Source organism: Thalassophryne amazonica, chromosome 19 (assembly GCF_902500255.1).
Source record: "Thalassophryne amazonica chromosome 19, fThaAma1.1, whole genome shotgun sequence".
Classification (NCBI taxonomy): Eukaryota; Metazoa; Chordata; class Actinopteri; order Batrachoidiformes; family Batrachoididae; genus Thalassophryne; species Thalassophryne amazonica.
The window spans coordinates 1,950,028-1,971,381 of NC_047121.1; the positions used below are offsets into that span (position 1 = coordinate 1,950,028).

At 41.5% G+C, this 21,354-nt stretch overlaps 1 protein-coding gene across 1 annotated transcript in view; it reads right to left on the minus strand.

Moving 5' to 3' along the window:
* nrxn3a (neurexin 3a) overlaps positions 1-21,354 on the minus strand; it is a 580,025-nt gene that overhangs the window by 304,311 nt on the left and 254,360 nt on the right. Inside the window, 5 exon segments of the mRNA XM_034159719.1 lie at positions 828-1,122; positions 1,124-1,165; positions 1,167-1,213; positions 3,148-3,295; positions 8,919-9,212. Of these exon segments, the coding sequence (XP_034015610.1) occupies positions 828-1,122; positions 1,124-1,165; positions 1,167-1,213; positions 3,148-3,295; positions 8,919-9,212 (826 nt within the window).

A 21,354-nucleotide genomic window follows, 5' to 3' on the forward strand; every position in this document is an offset into this window, starting at 1 on the left:
TGACATGGTGGTAGAAGAATCCCTCCCAGATTTTTTTTTTTTTTGGGGGGGGGGGATTAACATACATCTCTTTCATATTGTGGATTTAAAAAAACCCCTTTCTGCTTATTGATTTTTTTTTCTCAGTGGAAACGATATTGCTTTCATTGAATGGATCAATATATTTAACAGAGATATCAGACCTTTTGTGAAATTGTTCGAAAGCACCCTGAAGTTGTTTTGATGTTCTTTTTATCTCTCAACACTGCAGCTCAGGAACATCAAATTGCACCAGCCGGGTGACTAAGATATGGCAGGACCTCAGACTGGAGCATGCACTGCTGCTGCACATCCCCACATCCACCACACGGTGTCACTGTAACCACCTAGGCAGACAGTGGGTCCACATCTCTGACATAACCATCGGCAGTTGTCTTGACCTTCTCCAGCTGCTGGGGTCCTCAGCATTCAGGCACCTGTGTGCTGGCTGATGTATTGGGAAACATGCCACATGGCCAAAATGTGAGTGATGCTCCTCACCTGAGTCTCTCTGAGTCACTGCTCTTTTCATACAAAGTCATTCCGGGAAGAAAAGAAGAAACTGAAATGTAATTTCAACATCTTATGTTCTTCCCTCAATAAGGAGGAAATATTTTCATCCATGTTTACCTGTTTGTTATTGAATATCTCAAAAAGGCATAAACAGGAGTGCGAAGACTGTAGATACGGAATCCTAGATTGCCAACAGGAGTGAGCTCACCCCCCCCCCCCCCCCTTAACAGGGACAAAACCTGGTCAAGCAGAATGTGTTACAACAGGAAAGAAAAATGGAACAAAGATGAATTTACCTCTCTCACAAGTGCGAGACCAGTAGCCAGTGCCTGTACAGTCACAAATGAAGCGATTCCAGCCTTCTTTGCAGACTCCTTGATTCTTGCACGGGTAGCTCTCACATTGCTTGCCCACTTGTTTGTTGCAAGACGGTTTGATTCCAGCACCATTCTGCGCTTCAGCAATCTGCCGGATGTCTTTACTTCGGGCCATCAATAACAGGTCACGGATACATCCCACATAGCCGTAATTGAGCATTGCTGTCCATAGCTCAGTGGGCAGGATGAGGTTGGTCCGGTCGGTAGGAAGTCCCACCCAAATACATGTCCCCTTCTAGGTCCAGGATCTCACTCTCAACCGCTGGCTGTGAAGGGAGTCCGTCTGCTGTTTACTGAAAGGGTACCTTGGGGGGAAACAAAAGCACCAGAGATTAGGAGCAGTGCTACAAGAAGTCCAGAAAACATAGAACTATAGATGTACAAATGTCTTCAACATGTAGAAAACAAAGGAAGCACCAGGTCATTTCCACAGCTGGTTCAGGGAGGGGCTGCAGTGACACGAAGCTAAGTCAAGCTCTTTTCTTTTCAGACAGAGCTGCATCTACTGCTTCCAAGGCAATTAAACAACAACAGCATGGCATCAAGTGCCAATGGAAACACAGAAGAACCAAAGAGATCCAGGCTTCTTCTGAGGTCTACCTCGGGTACCAACAAACACACAAAACTCCAAATGTATCAGCATGCCTCACCCATCTGTCTTCTTTCTTAGCTTCTTTCTTTCTTTCTTTATTTTCTTTCTTTCTTTCTTTCTTTCTTCTTCTTTGTGTTTGCCTTCTTCTTCTTCCTTTCTTTCTTTTGTCAGGGACACTGGCTCTTTAATAAACACATAGAAATAAACAAGAGGTTACATCCAAGAGGCTTAATTATCCTGGGCCAAATATTAAAGACAACCTGAAAAAAGTCATTTTAAAATCATTTGCTGAGACACTGATTCATGCTTTTGTTTTCTTTAAGAATTAATTGTTATTAATTCTTAAAGTGATATTATTAAAAATATGATATAATGATAATAATGATAATGATAATATAAAAATTCTTAATATGAATTAATATTTTATTTTCTGGCTTGCCATGCACAAACATTAAGGGTTTGGTTCAGAATGCTGCAGCAAGAGCTTTTAAATAGTAATGTGGACATGTCTTGCTAGGTGGACTTTAAAACTATAATTTGCTATAATTTAGTTATTGTACAGGTCGAAAAATACCGCAATACAAAATCACAGTTAAAAACAGTCTAAACCTGAATGTTGATAAAACATCTACAAATACACTGAATACAATATATTGAAAAAAACTTTCACTTTTGAACCATTTTTCTGTAGAAACATTCAAGTCTAGACTTAAGATGCATCTATTTACTTTTCATATGGCTAGCATACTGGCACAGTATGTTACTATGCTTCATCCTTTAAATTCATTTTATTAGTAATGGAATAGGTCTCTGCCTCAACTTATCTGAACTCAGGGTCTGTTAGTGAAGTTTAAGGCTAGCAGTTGGTGATCTCTTTAGTATTTCTCTGCTTTCCTGTTGACTTAATGCTAATGATGATACCTTAGGTGTGTTTTTCCAGCCAACTGATTCTGCTTTTTTCTCTGTGTCCAATGTGCAGAGGGAAATAAGTATGAGTTCCATCTGTGGACAGCGTGATGCTGGACTGACGCACTATGCTGGACTGACGCCGTGATGTTGGACTGACGACGTGATGTTGGACTGACGACGTGATGTTGGACTGATGGTGTGATCTCATGCCTTAAATTTTGGCAGCTGATTGTTTTTTCCAGACTTTTAAAACTTGGTTAAAATCCTTGTAATTGTTAGAAAGGCCCAAGCAGAGGGTCACTCCTCTGAATCTGGTCTGCTTGAGGTTTCTTCCTCTAATCATCAGAGGGAGTTTTTCTTACCACTGTCGCCTTTGTTCTTGTTGTAGGGGTTGGTAAAGTGTGATCCTTGAGGCAACTTGTTATGATTTAGTGCTATATAAATGAAAATAAATGTAATGTAATATTTTTGAATGTCTTCTCAACAGTGGGCATAGACGTTTTTTAAACTTTTTAATCTTTTCAACGTAAAAGTGCTCACTGGGTTATACGTACTGGTCATTGGCAGTAAGGTCATTCAAAAGTAATGAAGTAATCCTATTCTTTACTTTATTACTGCAGTACATAACTACATTTTTCATTCAAAAAACCTCCAACAATGAAAATCTGGTATGATGCAGAATGTGACTGTATACACTTATGATGAGGAAAACAAAAAGGAAAAAACAAATTCACTTACCAGTGCGTCCATCCCTCTGGATGTCCACGTGATACCAGGCACCATCGTTGACCTTTGTCTGGGTTGCCTTGACCTTAATAGTCCCTGAGCCCATGTCCAAGAGGAGGTACAGGCTGCCGTCCAGCAGCTCCACAGCAAAGAAATCCACCTGACAAGAAGAAGAGCAAACATCCACAGCCATCACCACAGATTGAAGCTGGCGATTTAGAATAAAAAACAAACATCAATAATAATAATAATAAAATATATCTTAGAGCACTTTTTAAAAAAATGCTTAATAAAAATTTCAATTACAAAATCAAACACTGTGCTGAGAAATACACAAAGAACAAATTAAATCATTTACTTCAATAACACCATCAGTGTTTGCATAAAAACTACAATTTAAATAAAATAGAAACAATTAGATCTAATTCTGTATAACAGGCAAACAGTATGGATTTACACGTTTCAGTTGTATCATATGGCTTAATACTGGCAGTCAGGATATTCAACAGCAAAGGAGCATCGACAGAGAATCCACGTCATCATTATTCCTTTCTGTGATGACATCATACAGGGTGGGCCAATAAAATGTTACCACTTTTTGATCGTACACAAGTTCTTAAAATGAGAACGTATTCAAAAATTTTATTTACAGACTTGTAACAGAAGCATCAAATTAACATTTGATACCAAAGGTTTCCCACTTTGTCTCTTGTTTTCCACACAGTTCAATAACTGATGACATGTTCAATCCATGCTCCTCTCCTGTGGATTACAGCTGCAACACGCACATTGAAGTTTGTGATGACACTGCCACACATCTCAAGACGGATTCTCCAAATTTCCTGGCGAATGTTGTTTCTCAGGGCCTCAATGGTCTGTGGGTTATTGTAGCACACTCTCTAATTGTACGAATTACAAAAGTGGTAACATTTTATTGGCCATTATTACACTTAGTTGGGACAGTTTATCACATGCCATTTCTGTGGCAAAGAAACTGAGCAGAACCAGGTTCTAAGACCAGTGCGTAAACGGTCTATTCAAGGAAGTTTGGGGGTAGGGATGGGTATCCAATACTGGTTCCTTCTAAGAATCGTTAAGAAATGATTTGATTCACCGACATCAAGCCTTTTTTGCTTAACACTTCCCTTATCGGTCCTTCAGTTCACATTACGCCAGAGCGGAAGTTGTTTTTGATGGTGTTTATCGGGAAAATGATCATTTCTCTACGTTGATTGCAGAGCCGCTGCTGAAACAGCGGCTTGAACCAGCAAAGCAGTGCTGCGACCCGCTGCTTCATTGGTTCTTTGCTTTGTTGCTTTTCAGAAGCAGCAAGTCCACTTCTTCACTCCTCTCAAAGCCATTTAAAGATGTCAATCGTGGCTCACCTTTGTATAGATTAAAGTCACTAACTGGGACTCTTGTCTTGTTGCGAGGAAAAAAGAAGAATTGTCCTCTGTTCCATTCCTGTTCTCCTGTCTAAGTGCACAGCTCCAAACACTGGGTGGCAGATTTTGTTCGGAATTAATAACTTTAAAGTGAATTGCCGTTTTATATCAAATGATATGATATGATATGAGATTTGCTGTCACTGTCATTACACGAGTGCAACTACAATGAAATTACATTTACACTTCAGTTACCTCAGACAAGATACAGCAATTAATCCACAATTATTATTTGTTTACTGTAATAATTTTGCTCGTCAGAATTAAAGACAACACATATACATTTGACATTGATGATGTGCACTAAACTTGAAACAGTCCATCATCCAAATTGAGGCAAAGTGGGTGAATGATGCAGCAGGAGGGGCCCGCACCGCCCAGCTTGGGGGGTTGAAGGCTGCAGCAGTAAAAACCACGCTGCCTTCGAGGTGACAGGGAGGAAGCCAGGGTGAGGGGAGTGGAGAGACATGGTTGGGGGGGTAATAGGGATGGAGGGAGGGAGACATGCATCATGTGCAGATGAGTTAAGCTTCTGTCAGTTTCTGTCTGTGTGTGTGTAAAGTCTGACGTTGCCAGGCAACAGCAGGCTGGGGGGGGGGGGAGTAGATAGATGAGAAGGGGGAGCCAAATTCCTTCACCTGGCAGTAGATCCTTCTGTGGGAAGAACAGGGTATTTGGCCTTCAGGAGTTATTTCATGGAGTTAAATTTGTCTCATTAAAACCTGAAAGGAAATTCTGTTAACAAAAACTACAGAATTTGTTTATTTCTATTTATGTCCAGAGATCAAGGATCTAGTGACCAGATTCATATTTATTTACTTTAAGACTCAATAAAATCTTGTTGACATAGAAAACCTGTAAAGCCTAGTTTTTAAAAGACATACTGATGAGGGAATCAATAAAGATTCTGATCTATAACTGGAATTGATAATGGCATCAATATCGATAAAATCTTATCAATACCAGTGGCGGGCATAGCTAACCAAAAAGTTAGCTTCGATAACAGCAGGTCTCATTACACCAAACATCAACAATTGTATAAAACCTTACAGAAGTAGCAGAGGTCATGAACACAATTTGTTTCATTTTTATAGAAGAACTGATATTTGTAAACATGTTTGGGCTAATAGGTTTGTAAAAAATGGGAACTCATTAGATAGAAATATTGTGAATTGTAATAATGTAATTTTATTCAAGAATGCTTCAAGAAAGTTCAATTTATGAGGTAGGGGGAGTTACATGTCAATACACCCATCGATTTTATATTGCGTTTTATGGGTTTTTTTCTTATAGTGACTAAAATATTATTATTATTATTATTATTATTATTATTATTATTATTGTTATCATTGTTATTATTATTATTATTATTTAATAATAATAATAATAATAATAATAATCAATATTATTCATTATTAATATTATTAATCAGCTAACTGAAAAGTTATCTTTTATAAAGCTAAACCGATAAACAACCCAAACATTTAGCAGAAGCTACAGCTAACTGATAACTTTCAGCATTGCTTCCCATACACTCGCAAGTACTAACAAGCTGATTTTGAGTTTTAACACCACGATCGCTTCTGGCAGCTTCAAAGGCGACCACAGACCCAAACAATGAGTCAGCTCCTGTTTATTACATAGCTTGTAGCAGTGAAACAGTTGAGAGGAACTAACACACGCACGCGTGCACACGCACACATGCACGCCTGCACGCACGCGTGCACATGCACACATGCACGCCTGCACACACACACACACACACACACAAAACAAGCCATTATTCCTTAACAGAATAGAGCAGTGAGGTGGAGGTCTTAGAAAATAAATCAGTTTTGAGTTATGGTTTTGATTTAAAATCATCAAATTATTCCGGATAGAATAACTCCATTAATGTCAATTCTGTCTTTTGTACAAAGTTAAAATATAACACATATCTTTAATTTTAAATAATGCACTAATTCTGAAGTTTTGTCACAAACACAGACAGATGCCAAAGGGATAATGGGTAAATGAGCCTCCGCTAACACTGATTGGTTGACTCATTCATTCTATGTAAAAACCAACACGTTAATGTGAGGTGTGTGTGTTGGTTTTTACATATAAATGTGCTTTTGTAAAATATGCCTTTTTTATTTGTGAAAAAAAAAATGCAAAAAGTCAAAAACTCAAGTTGTGATTTGACAACCCTCTGATATAACCGGGGTCAAAATAAATAGAACACTGCCATCTACTGGCATCCAGACATTCATACTGCCATGAACACCACTGGCAAGTAGATGGCAGTAGAGACTGTGAAAACTTGCCAAAACAAAATTCCAGATAATCCGTGTCTGCTACGTTTAAGATCCGTGGAATTTAATAAATGCAAACTGAATATCAGACATGTTATATATATTACTCTGGAACAAAGATGACAGACAGTGTTTGACATAAGCAAGACGTTAAAGAGCAAACAGGAACTGATTGCAATGATTCCAATTGAAAATAATGGAGAAGCAACCTAAGCTTCTTCTGGCATTTTTACACAAAACAAACACAATAACAACATCTATAAACCCAGAGAATATATTCATGAGAGTTTTGGGCACAATATACAAAGGGTTTAATGCTGTTGTCTGTGTAGAGCCTGATCAGAGCGTCTCAAATGCATTTCTTCTGTCGTCACTGTATTGAGATTACCCATAATGCACCTGGACACGGCATGTCCACACTAAAACCTTCAAAATTAGTGCATTACTTTAAAACTAAAACATATATCTGATATTTTCACTTTATAAAACTTCAGATGTGACATTAATTTAAATAACTTGTCTGAAAATAGTTTGGTTAAAATTTTAACCATAAGTTAAAACTGTTTGTCTCTGGATGACTTGGGTGATATTGCCAGCGTATCAGTACGGGGTCAAAAGAAATGAGCTTTTTTCTTTTCTGTGACCAGTTCTCCTTTGCCTGCAGAGGATAGAGCGGTTTCTTCTGGAACCAGCTCTCCTCTGTTTGCAGAGGATAGAACTGCACATCTACTATAAAACAGTTAACAGGTAGGTACTTAACTGATTTTAGGCTTCATAACTGCTTGTAACTGTTAAGCTTTGTTCACCCTGCTTGCAAAAACATGCTAGCGGTCTAAAATTTATCGGACCAAAATTTATCGGAAGATAATTTGTCCGCTGATGGTTTTCAAAGTTATCAGAAAAGCTAATCGGATAATGAAAACCACTGATCAATACCCATCCCTATCTGGGACCATGCATAAGTGTCACTGCACCCATGAGACCACTGGACAGCCTTAGGTCCTAGACAACAACAACCCATGTAGACAATTGGTCCCCACCCCCCCACCCCCAAAGTAACCATATGTATGCCACAGACAGGTGAGGTGTGGGTTTGCCCATGGCCTCCTCCTACAGTCCTCAGCACAAAGACACCTGCATGCTGGATCAGGCACAGAGAATGGCCTACATAGTTAAAATGTCAAAACTGACACGCCCCAACACTACAAGTGAAACTTCACAAACTCTTTGACTCTCCAGGTAACTCCTCATTTGACACAAAGTCATTCCAGTGGTGCCCAAGGATCCTCTGACGAAACCTGGTACCAAAGACATCCAGTTGTCTCCTCAGGTCACTGGTAATGTGGTATGTTCTGGTATATTCAGGGGGCACTGAGCTGCCTGTATTTACTCTGATATTCTTGTACCTCTAAGATACCAAAAAGTAGACGGCTCATGTTGCTTCATTGTTACTTTGGGGATTTTGTTTAAGTTCTGTGATGGCTGTCTTGTGGTCTTCTTCCGAAACGTTTTTTTGAAAAAAGGATTTCTGAAAAACAATGTTTCATTCCTGACAATGTTTCAACATGAATTTGACTGGAAAAAAGTGAATTTCTTTTTTTAATTTAGATAATAAAGGTTGCAATCAGGGATCCAACCAGAATGTGAAATATCTTGAGTTCATACTGCGTTCAATGAAATAATAAAAGTTAAAGTTAACGTTAAAGTAAGAATCACTGCAGGTTTAGATTTGTGTTTTCCAAATCAGCCAAACTTTTTCTGATTTGGTTTGTACGTCAGAGGCAAATTTACATAAAATAATATCAGTATCCAAACGTTTGTGGGGTTGAGTGTAGCTATTAAAGGCAGAAGAAGGCAGATGTTGAGCCTTTAAACACAGCGTAAGTGTTGCTTCAGATGTCCTGTCTCCCATCACAGAAGAGTTGTGTGGACAGACGGCGCCCGCCTCCGCACCCGGTAACTTAGGCATGTCTTACTTTGTGACTACGTGCCACAGTGAAAATCAGATTTAGTCACATTTTAAGGAGATTATTGCCACACCGACCTTGGTGTTCTTCTGGCTGCGAGCTGCATCCTTCCTCTCTTGGAGTTTGCCGTGCGTGAAGAGGATGAGGCCATTCGGCTCCGTTGTGCGAAAGTCAAAGGAAATGGAGCCCATTCGCTTGGTGTTCCATTTGGGCAGGCTGATGTAGGCTTCTGGAGTCTCAAAGGAAATGGGGTCAAGGGTGGCCACATTCTCACACTTGTACGAGACCTCTCCCTGGATCTTCATCTTAGGGTCCACAATTCGTGCCAGGCGGGACAACTCCAGACGAATGTCATTATTCTTATAGACCACCTGTAAAAGGACACACCAGCAAGAGACGCTTTAAAAGTGAAGTAACTCACTACAACGGACACACAACACTCCACAGAATGGTCAAGTCCACTCAGCAACCTGCACGCTCCGGAACCAGAATAATCAATCAATCAATCAACTTTTTTCTTATATAGCGCCAAATCACAACAAACAGTTGCCCCAAGGCGCTCCATATTGCAAGGCAAGGCCATACAAAAACCATGAAAAACCCCAACGGTCAAAACGACCCCCTATGAGCAAGCACTTGGCCACAGTGGGAAGGAAAAACTCCCTTTTAACAGGAAGAAACCTCCAGCAGAACCAGGCTCAGGGAGGGGCAGTCTTCTGCTGAGACTGGTTGGGGCTGAGGGAAAGAACCAGGAAAAAGACATGCCGAGAAGGGGGGCAGAGATCGATCACTAATGATTAAATGCAGAGTGATGCATACGGAGCAAAAAAAGAAAGAAACAGTGCATCATGGGAACCCCCCAGCAGTCTACGTCTATAGCAGCATAACTAAGGGATGGTCCAGGGTCACCCGATCCAGCCCTAACTATAAGCCTTAGCGAAAAGGAAAGTTTTAAGCCTAATCTTAAAAGTAGAGAGGGTATCTGTCTCCCTGATCTGAATTGGGAGCTGGTTCCACAGGAGAGGAGCCTGAAAGCTGAAGGCTCTGCCTCCCATTCTACTCTTACAAACCCTAGGAACTACAAGTAAGCCCGCAGTCTGAGAGCGAAGCGCTCTAATGGGGTAATATGGTACTACGAGGTCCCTAAGATAGGATGGGACCTGATTATTCAAAACCTTATAAGTAAGAAGAAGAATTTTAAATTCTATTCTAGAATTAACAGGAAGCCAATGAAGAGAGGCCAATATGGGTGAGATATGCTCTCTCCTGCTAGTCCCCGTCAGTACTCTGGCTGCAGCATTCTGAACCAACTGAAGGCTTTTTAGGGAACTTTTAGGACAACCTGATAATAATGAATTACAATAGTCCAGCCTAGAGGAAATAAATGCATGAATTAGTTTTTCAGCATCACTCTGAGACAAGACCTTTCTGATTTTAGAGATATTGCGTAAATGCAAAAAGGCAGTCCTACATATTTGTTTAATATGCGCTTTGAATGACATATCCTGATCAAAAATAACTCCAAGATTTCTCACAGTATACTAGAGATCAGGGAAATGCCATCCAGAGTAACGATCTGGTTAGACACCATGCTTCTAAGATTTGTGGGGCCAAGTACAATAACTTCAGTTTATCTGAGTTTAAAAGCAGGAAATTAGAGGTCATCCATGGTCTTTATGTCTGTAAGACAATCCTGCAGTTTAGCTAATTGGTGTGTATCCTCTGGCTTCATGGATAGATAAAGCTGGGTATCATCTGCGTAACAATGAAAATTTAAGCAATACCGTCTAATAATACTGCCCAAGGGAAGCATGTATAAAGTGAATAAAATTGGTCCTAGCACAGAACCTTGTGGAACTCCATAATTAACTTTAGTCTGTGAAGAAGATTCTCCATTTACATGAACAAACTGTAATCTATTAGACAAATATGATTCAAACCACCGCAGCGCAGTGCCTTTAATACCTATGGCATGCTCTAATCTCTGTAATAAAATTTTATGGTCAACAGTATCAAAGCAGCACTGAGGTCCAACAGAACAAGCACAGAGATAAGTCCACTGTCCAAAGCCATAAGAAGATCATTGTAACCTTCACTAATGCTGTTTCTGTACCTATGATGAATTCTAAAACCTGACTGAAACTCTTCAAATAGACCATTCCTCTGCAGGTGATCAGTTAGCTGTTTTACAACTACCCTCTCAAGAATCTTTGAGAGAAAAAGGAAGGTTGGAGATTGGCCTATAATTAGCTAAGATAGCTGGGTCAAGTGATGGCTTTTAAGTAATGGTTTAATTACTGCCACCTTAAAGGCCTGTGGTACATAACCAACTAACAAAGATAGATTGATCATATTTAAGATTGAAGCATTAAATAATGGTAGGACTTCCTTGAGCAGCCTGGCAGGAATGGGGTCTAATAAGCATGTTGATGGTTTGGATGAAGTAACTAATGAAAATAACTCAGACAGAACAATCGGAGAGAAAGAGTCTAACCAAATACCGGCATCACTGAAAGCAGCCAAAGATAACGATACATCTTTGGGATGGTTATGAGTAATTTTTTCTCTAATAGTCAAAATTTTGTTAGCAAAGAAAGTCATGAAGTCATCACTAGTTAAAGTTAATGGAATACTCAGCTCATAGAGCTCTGACTCTTTGTCAGCCTGGCTACAGTGCTGAAAAGAAACCTGGGGTTGTTCTTATTTTCTTCAATTAGTGATGAGTAGAAGATGTCCTAGCTTCACTGAGGGCTTTCTTATAGCAACAAACTGTTTTTTCCAGGCTAAGTGAAGATCTCTAAATTAGTGAGACGCCATTTCCTCTCCAACTTACGGGTTATCTGCTTTAAAGCTACGAGTTTGTGAGTTATACCACGGAGTCAGACACTTCTGATTTAAAGCTCTCTTTTTCAGAGGAGCTACAGCATCCAAAGTTGTCTTCAATGAGGATGTAAAACTATTGACGAGATACTCTATCTCACTTACAGAGTTTAGGTAGCTACTCTGCTCTGTGTTGGTATATGACATTAGAGAACATAAAGAAGGAATCATATCCTTAAACCTAGTTACAGCGCTTTCTGAAAGACTTCTAGTGTAATGAAACTTATTCCCCACTGCTGGGTAGTCCATCAGGGTAAATGTAAATGTTATTAAAAAATGATCAGACAGAAGGGAGTTTTCAGGGAATACTGTTAAGTCCTCTATTTCCATACCATAAGTCAGAACAAGATCCAAAATATGATTAAAGTGTGGGTGGACTCATTTACTTTTTGAGCAAAGCCAGTAGAGTCTAATAATAATTAAATGCAGTGTTGAGGCTGTCATCTCAGCATCTGTGTGGATGTTAAAATCGCCCACTATAATTATCTTATCTGAGCTAAGCACTAAGTCAGACAAAAGGTCTGAAAATTCACAGAGAAACTCACAGTAACGACCAGGTGGACGATAGATAATAACAATAAACTGGTTTTGTGGGACTTCCAATTTGGATGGACAAGACTAAGAGACAAGCTTTCAAATGAATTAAAGCTCTGTCTAGGTTTTTGATTAATTAATAGCTGGAATGGAAGATTGCTGCTAATCCTCCGCCCCGGCCCGTGCTACGAGCATTCTGACAGTTAGTGTGACTCGGGGGTGTTGACTCATTTAAACTAACATATTCATCCTGCTGTAACCAAGTTTCTGTTAGGCAGAATAAATCAATACGTTGATCAATTATTATATCATTTACCAACAGGGACGTAGAAGAAAGAGACCTAATGTTTAATAGACCACATTTAACTGTTTTAGTCTGTGGTGCAATTGAAGGTGCTATAGTTATTTTTTCTTTTGAATTTTTATGCTTAAATAGATTTTTGCTAGTTATTAGTGGTCTGGGAGCAGGCACCGTCTCTACGGGGATGGGGTAATGAGGGAATGGCAGGGGGAGAGAAGCTGCAGAGAGGTGTGTAAGACCACAGCTCTGCCTCCTGGTCCCAACGCTAGACAGTCACAGCTTGGAGGATCCAAAAAAATTGGCCAGATTTCTAGAAATGAGAGCTGCTCCCTCTAAAGTGGGATGGATGCCGTCTCTCCTAACAAGACCAGTTTTCCCCAGAAGCTTTGCCAATTATCATGAAGCCCACCTCATTTTTTGGACACCACTCAGACAGCCAGCAATTCAAGGAGAACATGCGGCTAAACATGTCACTCCCGGTCTGATTGGGGAGGGGCCCAGAGAAAACAACAGAGTCCGACATTGTTTTTTGCAAAGTTACACACCGATTTAAATGTTAATTTTAGTGACCTCCGATTGGCGTAACCGAGTGTCATTACTGCCGGACGTGAATTACAATCTTACCAAATTTACGCTTAGCCTTAGCCAGCAATTTCAAATGTCCTTCGATGTCGCCTGCTCTGGCCCCCGGAAGACAATTGACAATGGTTGCTGGTGTCGCTAATAAGAAGATTTAATAAATCCCAAAGGAAAATGTTTATGTTCTAAATGCAGAGATAATCAGAGGCAGTGAAGAAGAACCATGTCAAAAGAAAATTAAATGGATGCTAAATATCCAAATAAAGCTGCCACACTTTAAAAATGTTTTAGTACTGAACTGAATTATTCCACTCAACAGTCCTGATAATGTTGCACATACAAGTGATTACTTTGTCTTATGGTAAGTCCCTTCGGCTGCTCCCTTGTTTGCACTCGGGGTCGCCACAGCAAATCCAAGGTGGATCTGCATGTTGAATTGGCACAGGTTTTACGCCGGATGCCCTTCCTGACGCAACTCCACATTACATGGAGAAATGTGGCAGGGGTGGGATTTGAACCCGGAGCCTTCTGAACTGAAACCAAGCGCATTAACCACTTGGCCACCACCCCCATTACTTTGTCTTATGGTGGTTGGGTAAAATCTGTCCCTGAATCTGTTTTGGACCTCAGGCTATGGTACACAGTTTGGAAAACAGTTTGTTATAGGGATGTGAAGTGTCCCCGATTATCCTTCTTGTGCCCTGGACAAGAAGCTCTATTCTGCCAGTTCACCAATGGTTGGCAGACTGGCCCCAATAATCTTCTCTGCTGCCATTCACAACCCTCCCCAGTGCCTTTCTATCTGCAAGGCTGCAATGCTACTTTCATGCTACAGAGAGATACTACTGGTTAGTACACTCTCTATTGTTCCCCTGTAGAAGGAGGTGAGGACAGCTGGGCTCAGATGGGTACTCTTTAACCTGCGGAGAAAGTGTAGACACTGGTTGGGCTTTTTAACCAGAAAGGATGTGTGCAGAGTCCAGGTCAAGTTGTTGGAGACATGAACCTCCAGGAATTTTGATTTCTACACAGTCTTCTCAGCAGAGTCCTTGATGTAAATGGGTGTATCGGGGGGGGGCATCTTCTCCTGAAGTCGATCACCAGCTTCTTGGTTGTCTCCACATTCAGGATCAGAGTGTTGTTATTGCAGTGAAGAGTCTGTCTCCCTGTCTCCCTGTTGTGCATGTTGTTTTCCTTATGGATGAGCCCCACTACAGTTGTGTCGTCAGCATATTTGATGATGTGATTTTTGCTGAACTTTGCACAACAGTCGTGGGTCATTGAGGGTGAAGAGGAGGGGACTCAGCACACTTCGTGTTGAAGCCTGACAGGACACAACAGGCTTCAACATGAAGGCGCTTTTGCTCCATCATCAGCTTCATGCCGAAGCCATTGGCATGAATTTCGCTGCAACTCTTTTCATGGCCAAATCTTCTGTCACAGTGGAATGTGCCGAAAAAGTGCTGATGTCCACCTCTTCCACAATTTCTCGGATAGTCACATGATGGTCCCACATCACCACAGCGTTCACTTTGGAAATGATCTGGTCATTTCAGCATGTTGATGGCCGACCGGAGCCTGGCGCGCTCTCCACCGTTGTGCAGACATCTTTAACCAGTTGTACCGCTCCTTAATCTGTGTGACGCTCATAGCATCGTCACCGAAAGCCGTCTGAATAATCTGAATGGTTTCCACCTGGCTGTCGCCCAGTTTATGGCAAAATTTGATGCAGTCGCGCTGCTCCAGTCGTTCGGCCATTTCCTTGCAAAGAAAATCCGATGAGACACTCCACCCATCCTCACACAAAGGCTGCTTACCAGCAAATGACACAATCGACAGGCGTGAAAAAATTCATGCATGCGCACGAAGGTTCAAGGTGGCTCATGCAAGCACACGTGATTCAAATCCATCAGGTTTTGAAAAAAATTAAAAGGTTGGATACTTTCTAACAGACCTCGTACATCATTCAGCTCTTTAATTTTTGGATTTTGTGCATTGCTGCAGTCACAGGGGGTAAGTAGGGCCGTGGTCAGGTGATTCCAATGTAAACAAACACAGCTGCTGGCTGGCACTAACCCATGAACAGAGAAACAACCCCGGCACCTCCATTCTCTTGCCATTCATAACTTCTCCTAAAGACTCCTACATTACCTCCACATGAGCCACACTGCTGATTTGGGTTTTGTGATCCAAAGCTGACATTTAGGGGATCTCGGAGCAACAAACGGCCCCAGAGGTGTAGTAGGCACGAGCCACCAGAGTGTTGGCTTCGTTCTGCTTCTCACCCAGGCTTGTCCTAGCTATGGGTAAAACAGAGGGTAGAAGAGCCCTTTATCCTTGGATGGAAGTTCTTCTAGGATAGGCCAATATCAACCCTGCTGATTCCACAGGTGGCACACAGCACACCTGATGGACCCAGAGCTTTGGCTGGTAAGAGGGTGTCACCTGTGCTGGTCAGGCAGACGGGCGCCGGTCAGGCAGACGGGTGCCGATCAGGCAGACGGGTGCCGGTCAGGCAGACGGGCGCTGTGGTCTGGTCTTTATTAGTGGTGTTTACTCTTTGATGATTGGAGCTTCTTCTTCTCGCCTCTTTCTGTGCACAGCATATTTTGAATGTGGTTGCTGTTTCAGTCATCGTGTCTCTTTTAGGGGCTGATGACTCTGATCATGGCACACTTTACCAACAGGTGAAGTAAGTCATCATTTTTTGAGATGAATGTGTCAGACTGCGGATGCACAGCAAAATCACCAGTGTTACATTCACACAGTGTGAATGTAACACTGGGACATTACTGAGGACCAGCTGAACTGTCAGCATCCTGTGGACATCATGTGCACGAGAACTCATGCATGTTTTGTAGAAACCCCACATTTTGACTCTCACAGCACTTTTTTGAGGATGGTTCCAGTTTTACTGAATATGTTCTTATTTTTTTCTTTAATCTGTGGACACCCCCCCCCCCCCCCCCCCCCCCCGTGTGGACAGCTGGTGTTGCTTCCGTCTCACCGTAGATACGTGTGGACAAACTCAATCCTTTGTCTCTGCCGTCTCTGGCCTTCTAAATGCAAATGTGTTGTGTATTAACTGTTGTTTATTCCCTTTGATTGTCTGTGGTCTTTGTGGTTGTTGTTTGTCCTGTTCAGGAGAGATTAAAGACATATTGATCTTGACTCTTCTCCTGTTTGGTGCTTCGATGTTTGTAGAAACAGTTCGTACAAAGGACCAAAGGACTAGAGAGCAGTGAGGGAAGGTTCCTGGTTCCCCATCTGGGACATTTTCCATGTAATGTGGAGTTGTGTCCGGAACGACATCCAGAGAAAACTTGTTTAAAATCAAGAAGCAGATCAACTTGAGATCAACTGCAGCGACTTGGAGTGAGAACCAGGAAGCAGCCGAACCGCGAGACATTGAACCGAGTTACAGAGACTGTCAAGAAGTCTGAAGGACAGTTTGGAGTCATCGTGTCCACACACACACACATACAGACACACACGCAGACAGACACACACACACAAACACACAGACACACACAGACACACATGCACACAAACACACACACACACACACACACACAGACACACACATACACATACAGACACACACACACACACACACACATACACACACACACACAGACACACAAACACACAGACACACACAGACACGCATGCACACAAACACACACACACACAGACACACATACATACACATACAGACACACACAGACACACACACGCACATACAGACACACACACACAAACACACACACACATACACAACACACAGACACACACACACACATACAGGCACACACACACACACACACACACACACAGACACACACACACACACACAGACACACATGCACACAAACACACACACACACAGACACACATGCACACAAACACACACACACACAGACACACACACACATACATACACATACAGACACACACAGACACACACACGCACATACAGACACACACACACAAACACACACACACATACACAAACACACAGACACACACACATACACATACAGGCACACACACACACACACACAAACCTGCCCCTCCTGTCGCTCCCAAACACACACGTCCATTTGGACTAATTGTCTGCTGGCGCTGTTCTCGTCTCAGCGTCCACACAGCGGTGTTGTGGATAAATGTTTTGTTGCCGTGGTAACAGGTCCTGGTGCCCAGTGGCCGGCTGCAGCGTGATTACTGTGGCTCACATCAGTCAGCAATTACACTGAAAGCCTACTTATTAGTGCCTACGAAGCAGATAATGGCCTACGATGACAAATAATGACCGCGGCGCTCCATGTCTCCGTCACGTCTCCCACAGACACGGAGACCAGCTGAGGTTCACTTCATCCTAAGATTTGACGTCTCACCACTTTCACACACAATGTTTTCACCAACTTTTTGAGACGTGGTGACTGAATGAAATTCAGTTCAGAGCCGATGAAGATCCAGATGGGACTGGATCAGAACCTGTTAGGTTCTGGGGAGAGTCTGGGACAAACGCAGCTGCACCATTTTCTTTGCACTCAGCTGCATTTGGGCTGTAAAGTTCTTCTTTCACTTCTGAGATTAACAATCAAAAAGTCCTTGATTTTCATTTTTATGTAAACTTTTAACATAAACAGTGTGTTGAGTTTTTTCTTTGGAAGATACTTGAAGCTTTGTTATTTTTTTTGGTCAGTCCATGTGAGCTCACAGACATCACACACAGAAGTGAGCTGAGGGAGCAACGCTGCCGTTCTTTTTCTGAAGCCCCACACACACTTTTCTGTTAAACACAACAGGCAGGCTCTTTTGAAACAGAACAGTATTTTATAGCTACACACTATTGACAAATTTAAGGAAAAAAAATGCAAGCGTCATTGAGAGCCACTGCTAACCAAACGCAGCGCTCGAATCCAAACTGTGGCACCGCATCTCCGTGGAAACTTCAAACAAAATAAATGAAACGAAACAGCCACACTGGCCAGTTTTATTGGTACTGAAGTGTGTGTTAAGTCCAGCAGGAGCCGGTCCGTGTATGTGTGCACGTGTCAGCATGTGCATGTTTGGAGTCCAAAGCACAGATGGCCCCTTTTCACCCTCCAGTCTCATCTTCCTCAGCGGGGGCGCAGGTTCAACTTATTTATTATTATTATTATAATTATTAAAATTATTATTTGTCTTTTGAACTTGTTTTAAGTCAAACTCAGCACTTGCTGCAGGGGGCGGAGCCCTCCGCTGCGGCTGAGGAGGACGTCTCCTCCCAGTACGGCACACTGCTGCTTTCACATCTGCAAACAGTCATTACCCAATCAAATGTCTTCTAATTTTATATTGTAGTAATGAGTAACAAAGCTAGTTCAGGGAAACCATGAACCGTCCCCGTGGACTTAAGACACTCCCAACAAAAGTCAATAAATACATACATCTGTTCACACATGTGGGAGCACCTGTCTCCACCACAGCTGCCACGCTTTCTCCAAGAATGTACCCAAAGTAAACACCTCTTCTTCAAACAGCCAACTTAGCAACTTAGATAACCAAAACAAATCAGGATTCCTGGCTTGTACTTTTTCAAAGAAAATATTAGGCTCCTTCTCACATCAAATCAAATCAAATCAATTTTATTTATATAGCGCCAAATCACAACAAACAGTTGCCCCAAGGCGCTTTATATTGTAAGGCAAGGCCATACAATAATTATGGAAAAAACCAACGGTCAAAACGACCCCCTGTGAGCAAGCACTTGGCCACAGTGGGAAGGAAAAACTCCCTTTTAACAGGAAGAAACCTCCAGCAGAACCAGGCTCAGGGAGGGGCAGTCTTCTGCTGGGACTGGTTGGGGCTGAGGGAGAGAACCAGGAAAAAGACATGCTGTGGAGGGGAGCAGAGATCGATCACTAATGATTAAATGCAGAGTGGTGCATACAGAGCAAAAAGAGAAAGAAACACTCAGTGCATCATGGGAACCCCCCAGCAGTCTACGTCTATAGCAGCATAACTAAGGGATGGTTCAGGGTCACCTGATCCAGCCCTAACTATAAGCTTTAGCAAAAAGGAAAGTTTTAAGCCTAATCTTAAAAGTAGAGAGGGTGTCTGTCTCCCTGATCTGAATTGGGAGCTGGTTCCACAGGAGAGGAGCCTGAAAGCTGAAGGCTCTGCCTCCCATTCTACTCTTACAAACCCTAGGAACTACAAGTAAGCCTGCAGTCTGAGAGCGAAGCGCTCTATTGGGGTGATATGGTACTACGAGGTCCCTAAGATAAGATGGGACCTGATTATTCAAAACCTTATAAGTAAGAAGAAGAATTTTAAATTCTATTCTAGAATTAACAGGAAGCCAATGAAGAGAGGCCAATATGGGTGAGATATGCTCTCTCCTTCTAGTCCCCGTCAGTACTCTAGCTGCAGCATTTTGAATTAACTGAAGGCTTTTCATGGAACTTTTAGGACAACCTGATAATAATGAATTACAATAGTCCAGCCTAGAGGAAATAAATGCATGAATTAGTTTTCAGCATCACTCTGAGACAAGACCTTTCTAATTTTAGAGATATTGCGCAAATGCAAAAAAGCAGTCCTACATATTTGTTTAATATGCGCATTGAATGACATATCCTGATCAAAAATGACTCCAAGATTTCTCACAGTATTACTAGAGGTCAGGGTAATGCCATCCAGAGTAAGGATCTGGTTAGACACCATGTTTCTAAGATTTGTGGGGCCAAGTACAATAACTTCAGTTTTATCTGAGTTTAAAAGCAGGAAATTTATAGAGGTCATCCATGTCTTTATGTCTGTAAGACAATCCTGCAGTTTAGCTAATTGGTGTGTGTCCTCTGGCTTCATGGATAGATAAAGCTGAGTATCAGCTGCGTAACAATGAAAATTTAAGCAATACCGTCTAATAATACTGCCTAAGGGAAGCACGTATAAAGTGAATAAAATTGGTCCTAGCGCAGAACCTTGTGGAACTTCATAATTAACCTTAGTCTGTGAAGAAGATTCCCCATTTACATGAACAAATTGTAATCTATTAGATAAATATGATTCAAACCACCGCAGCGCAGTGCCTTTAATACCTATGGCATGCTCTAATCTCTGTAATAACATTTTATGGTCAACAGTATCAAAAGCAGCACTGAGGTCTAACAGAACAAGCACAGAGATGAGTCCACTGTCTGAGGCCATAAGAAGATCATTTGTAACCTTCACTAATGCTGTTTCTGTACTATGATGAATTCTAAAACCTGACTGAAACTCTTCAAATAGACCATTCCTCTGCAGATGATCAGTTAGCTGTTTTACAACTACCCTTTCAAGAATTTTTGAGAGAAAAGGAAGGTTGAAGATTGGCCTATAATTAGCTAAGATAGCTGGGTCAAGTGATGGCTTTTTAAGTAATGGTTTAATTACTGCCACCTTAAAAGCCTGTGGTACATAGCCAACTAATAAACACAGATTGATCATATTTAAGATCGAAGCATTAATTAATGGTAGGGCTTCCTTGAGAAGCCTGGTAGGAATGGGGTCTAATAGACATGTTGATGGTTTGGAGGAAGTAACTAATGAAAATAACTCAGACAGAACAATCGGAGAGAAAGAGTCTAACCAAATACCGGCATCACTGAAGCAGCCAAAGAGAACGATATGTCTTTGGGATGGTTATGAGTAATTTTTTCTCTAATAGTTAAAATTTTATTAGCAAAGAAAGTCATGAAGTCATTACTAGTTAAAGTTAAAGGAATACTCGGCTCAATAGAGCTCTGACTCTTTGTCAGCCTGGCTACAGTGCTGAAAAGAAACCTGGGGTTGTTCTTATTTTCTTCAAATAGTGATGAGTAGTAAGATGTCCTAGCTTTACGGAGGGCTTTTTTTTTATAGAGCAACAGACTCTTTTTCCAGACTAAGTGAAGATCTTCTAAATTAGTGAGATGCCATTTCCTCTCCAACTTACGGGTTATCTGCTTTAAGCTGCGAGTTTGTGAGTTATACCACGTCAGGCACTTCTGATTTAAGGCTCTCTTTTTCAGAGGAGCTACAGCATCCAAAGTTGTCCTCAATGAGGATATAAAACTATTGACGAGATACTCTATCTCACTTACAGAGTTTAGGTAGCTACTCTGCACTGTGTTGGTATATGGCATTGGAGAACATAAAGAAGGAATCATATCCTTAAACCTAGTTACAGCGCTTTCTGAAAGACTTCT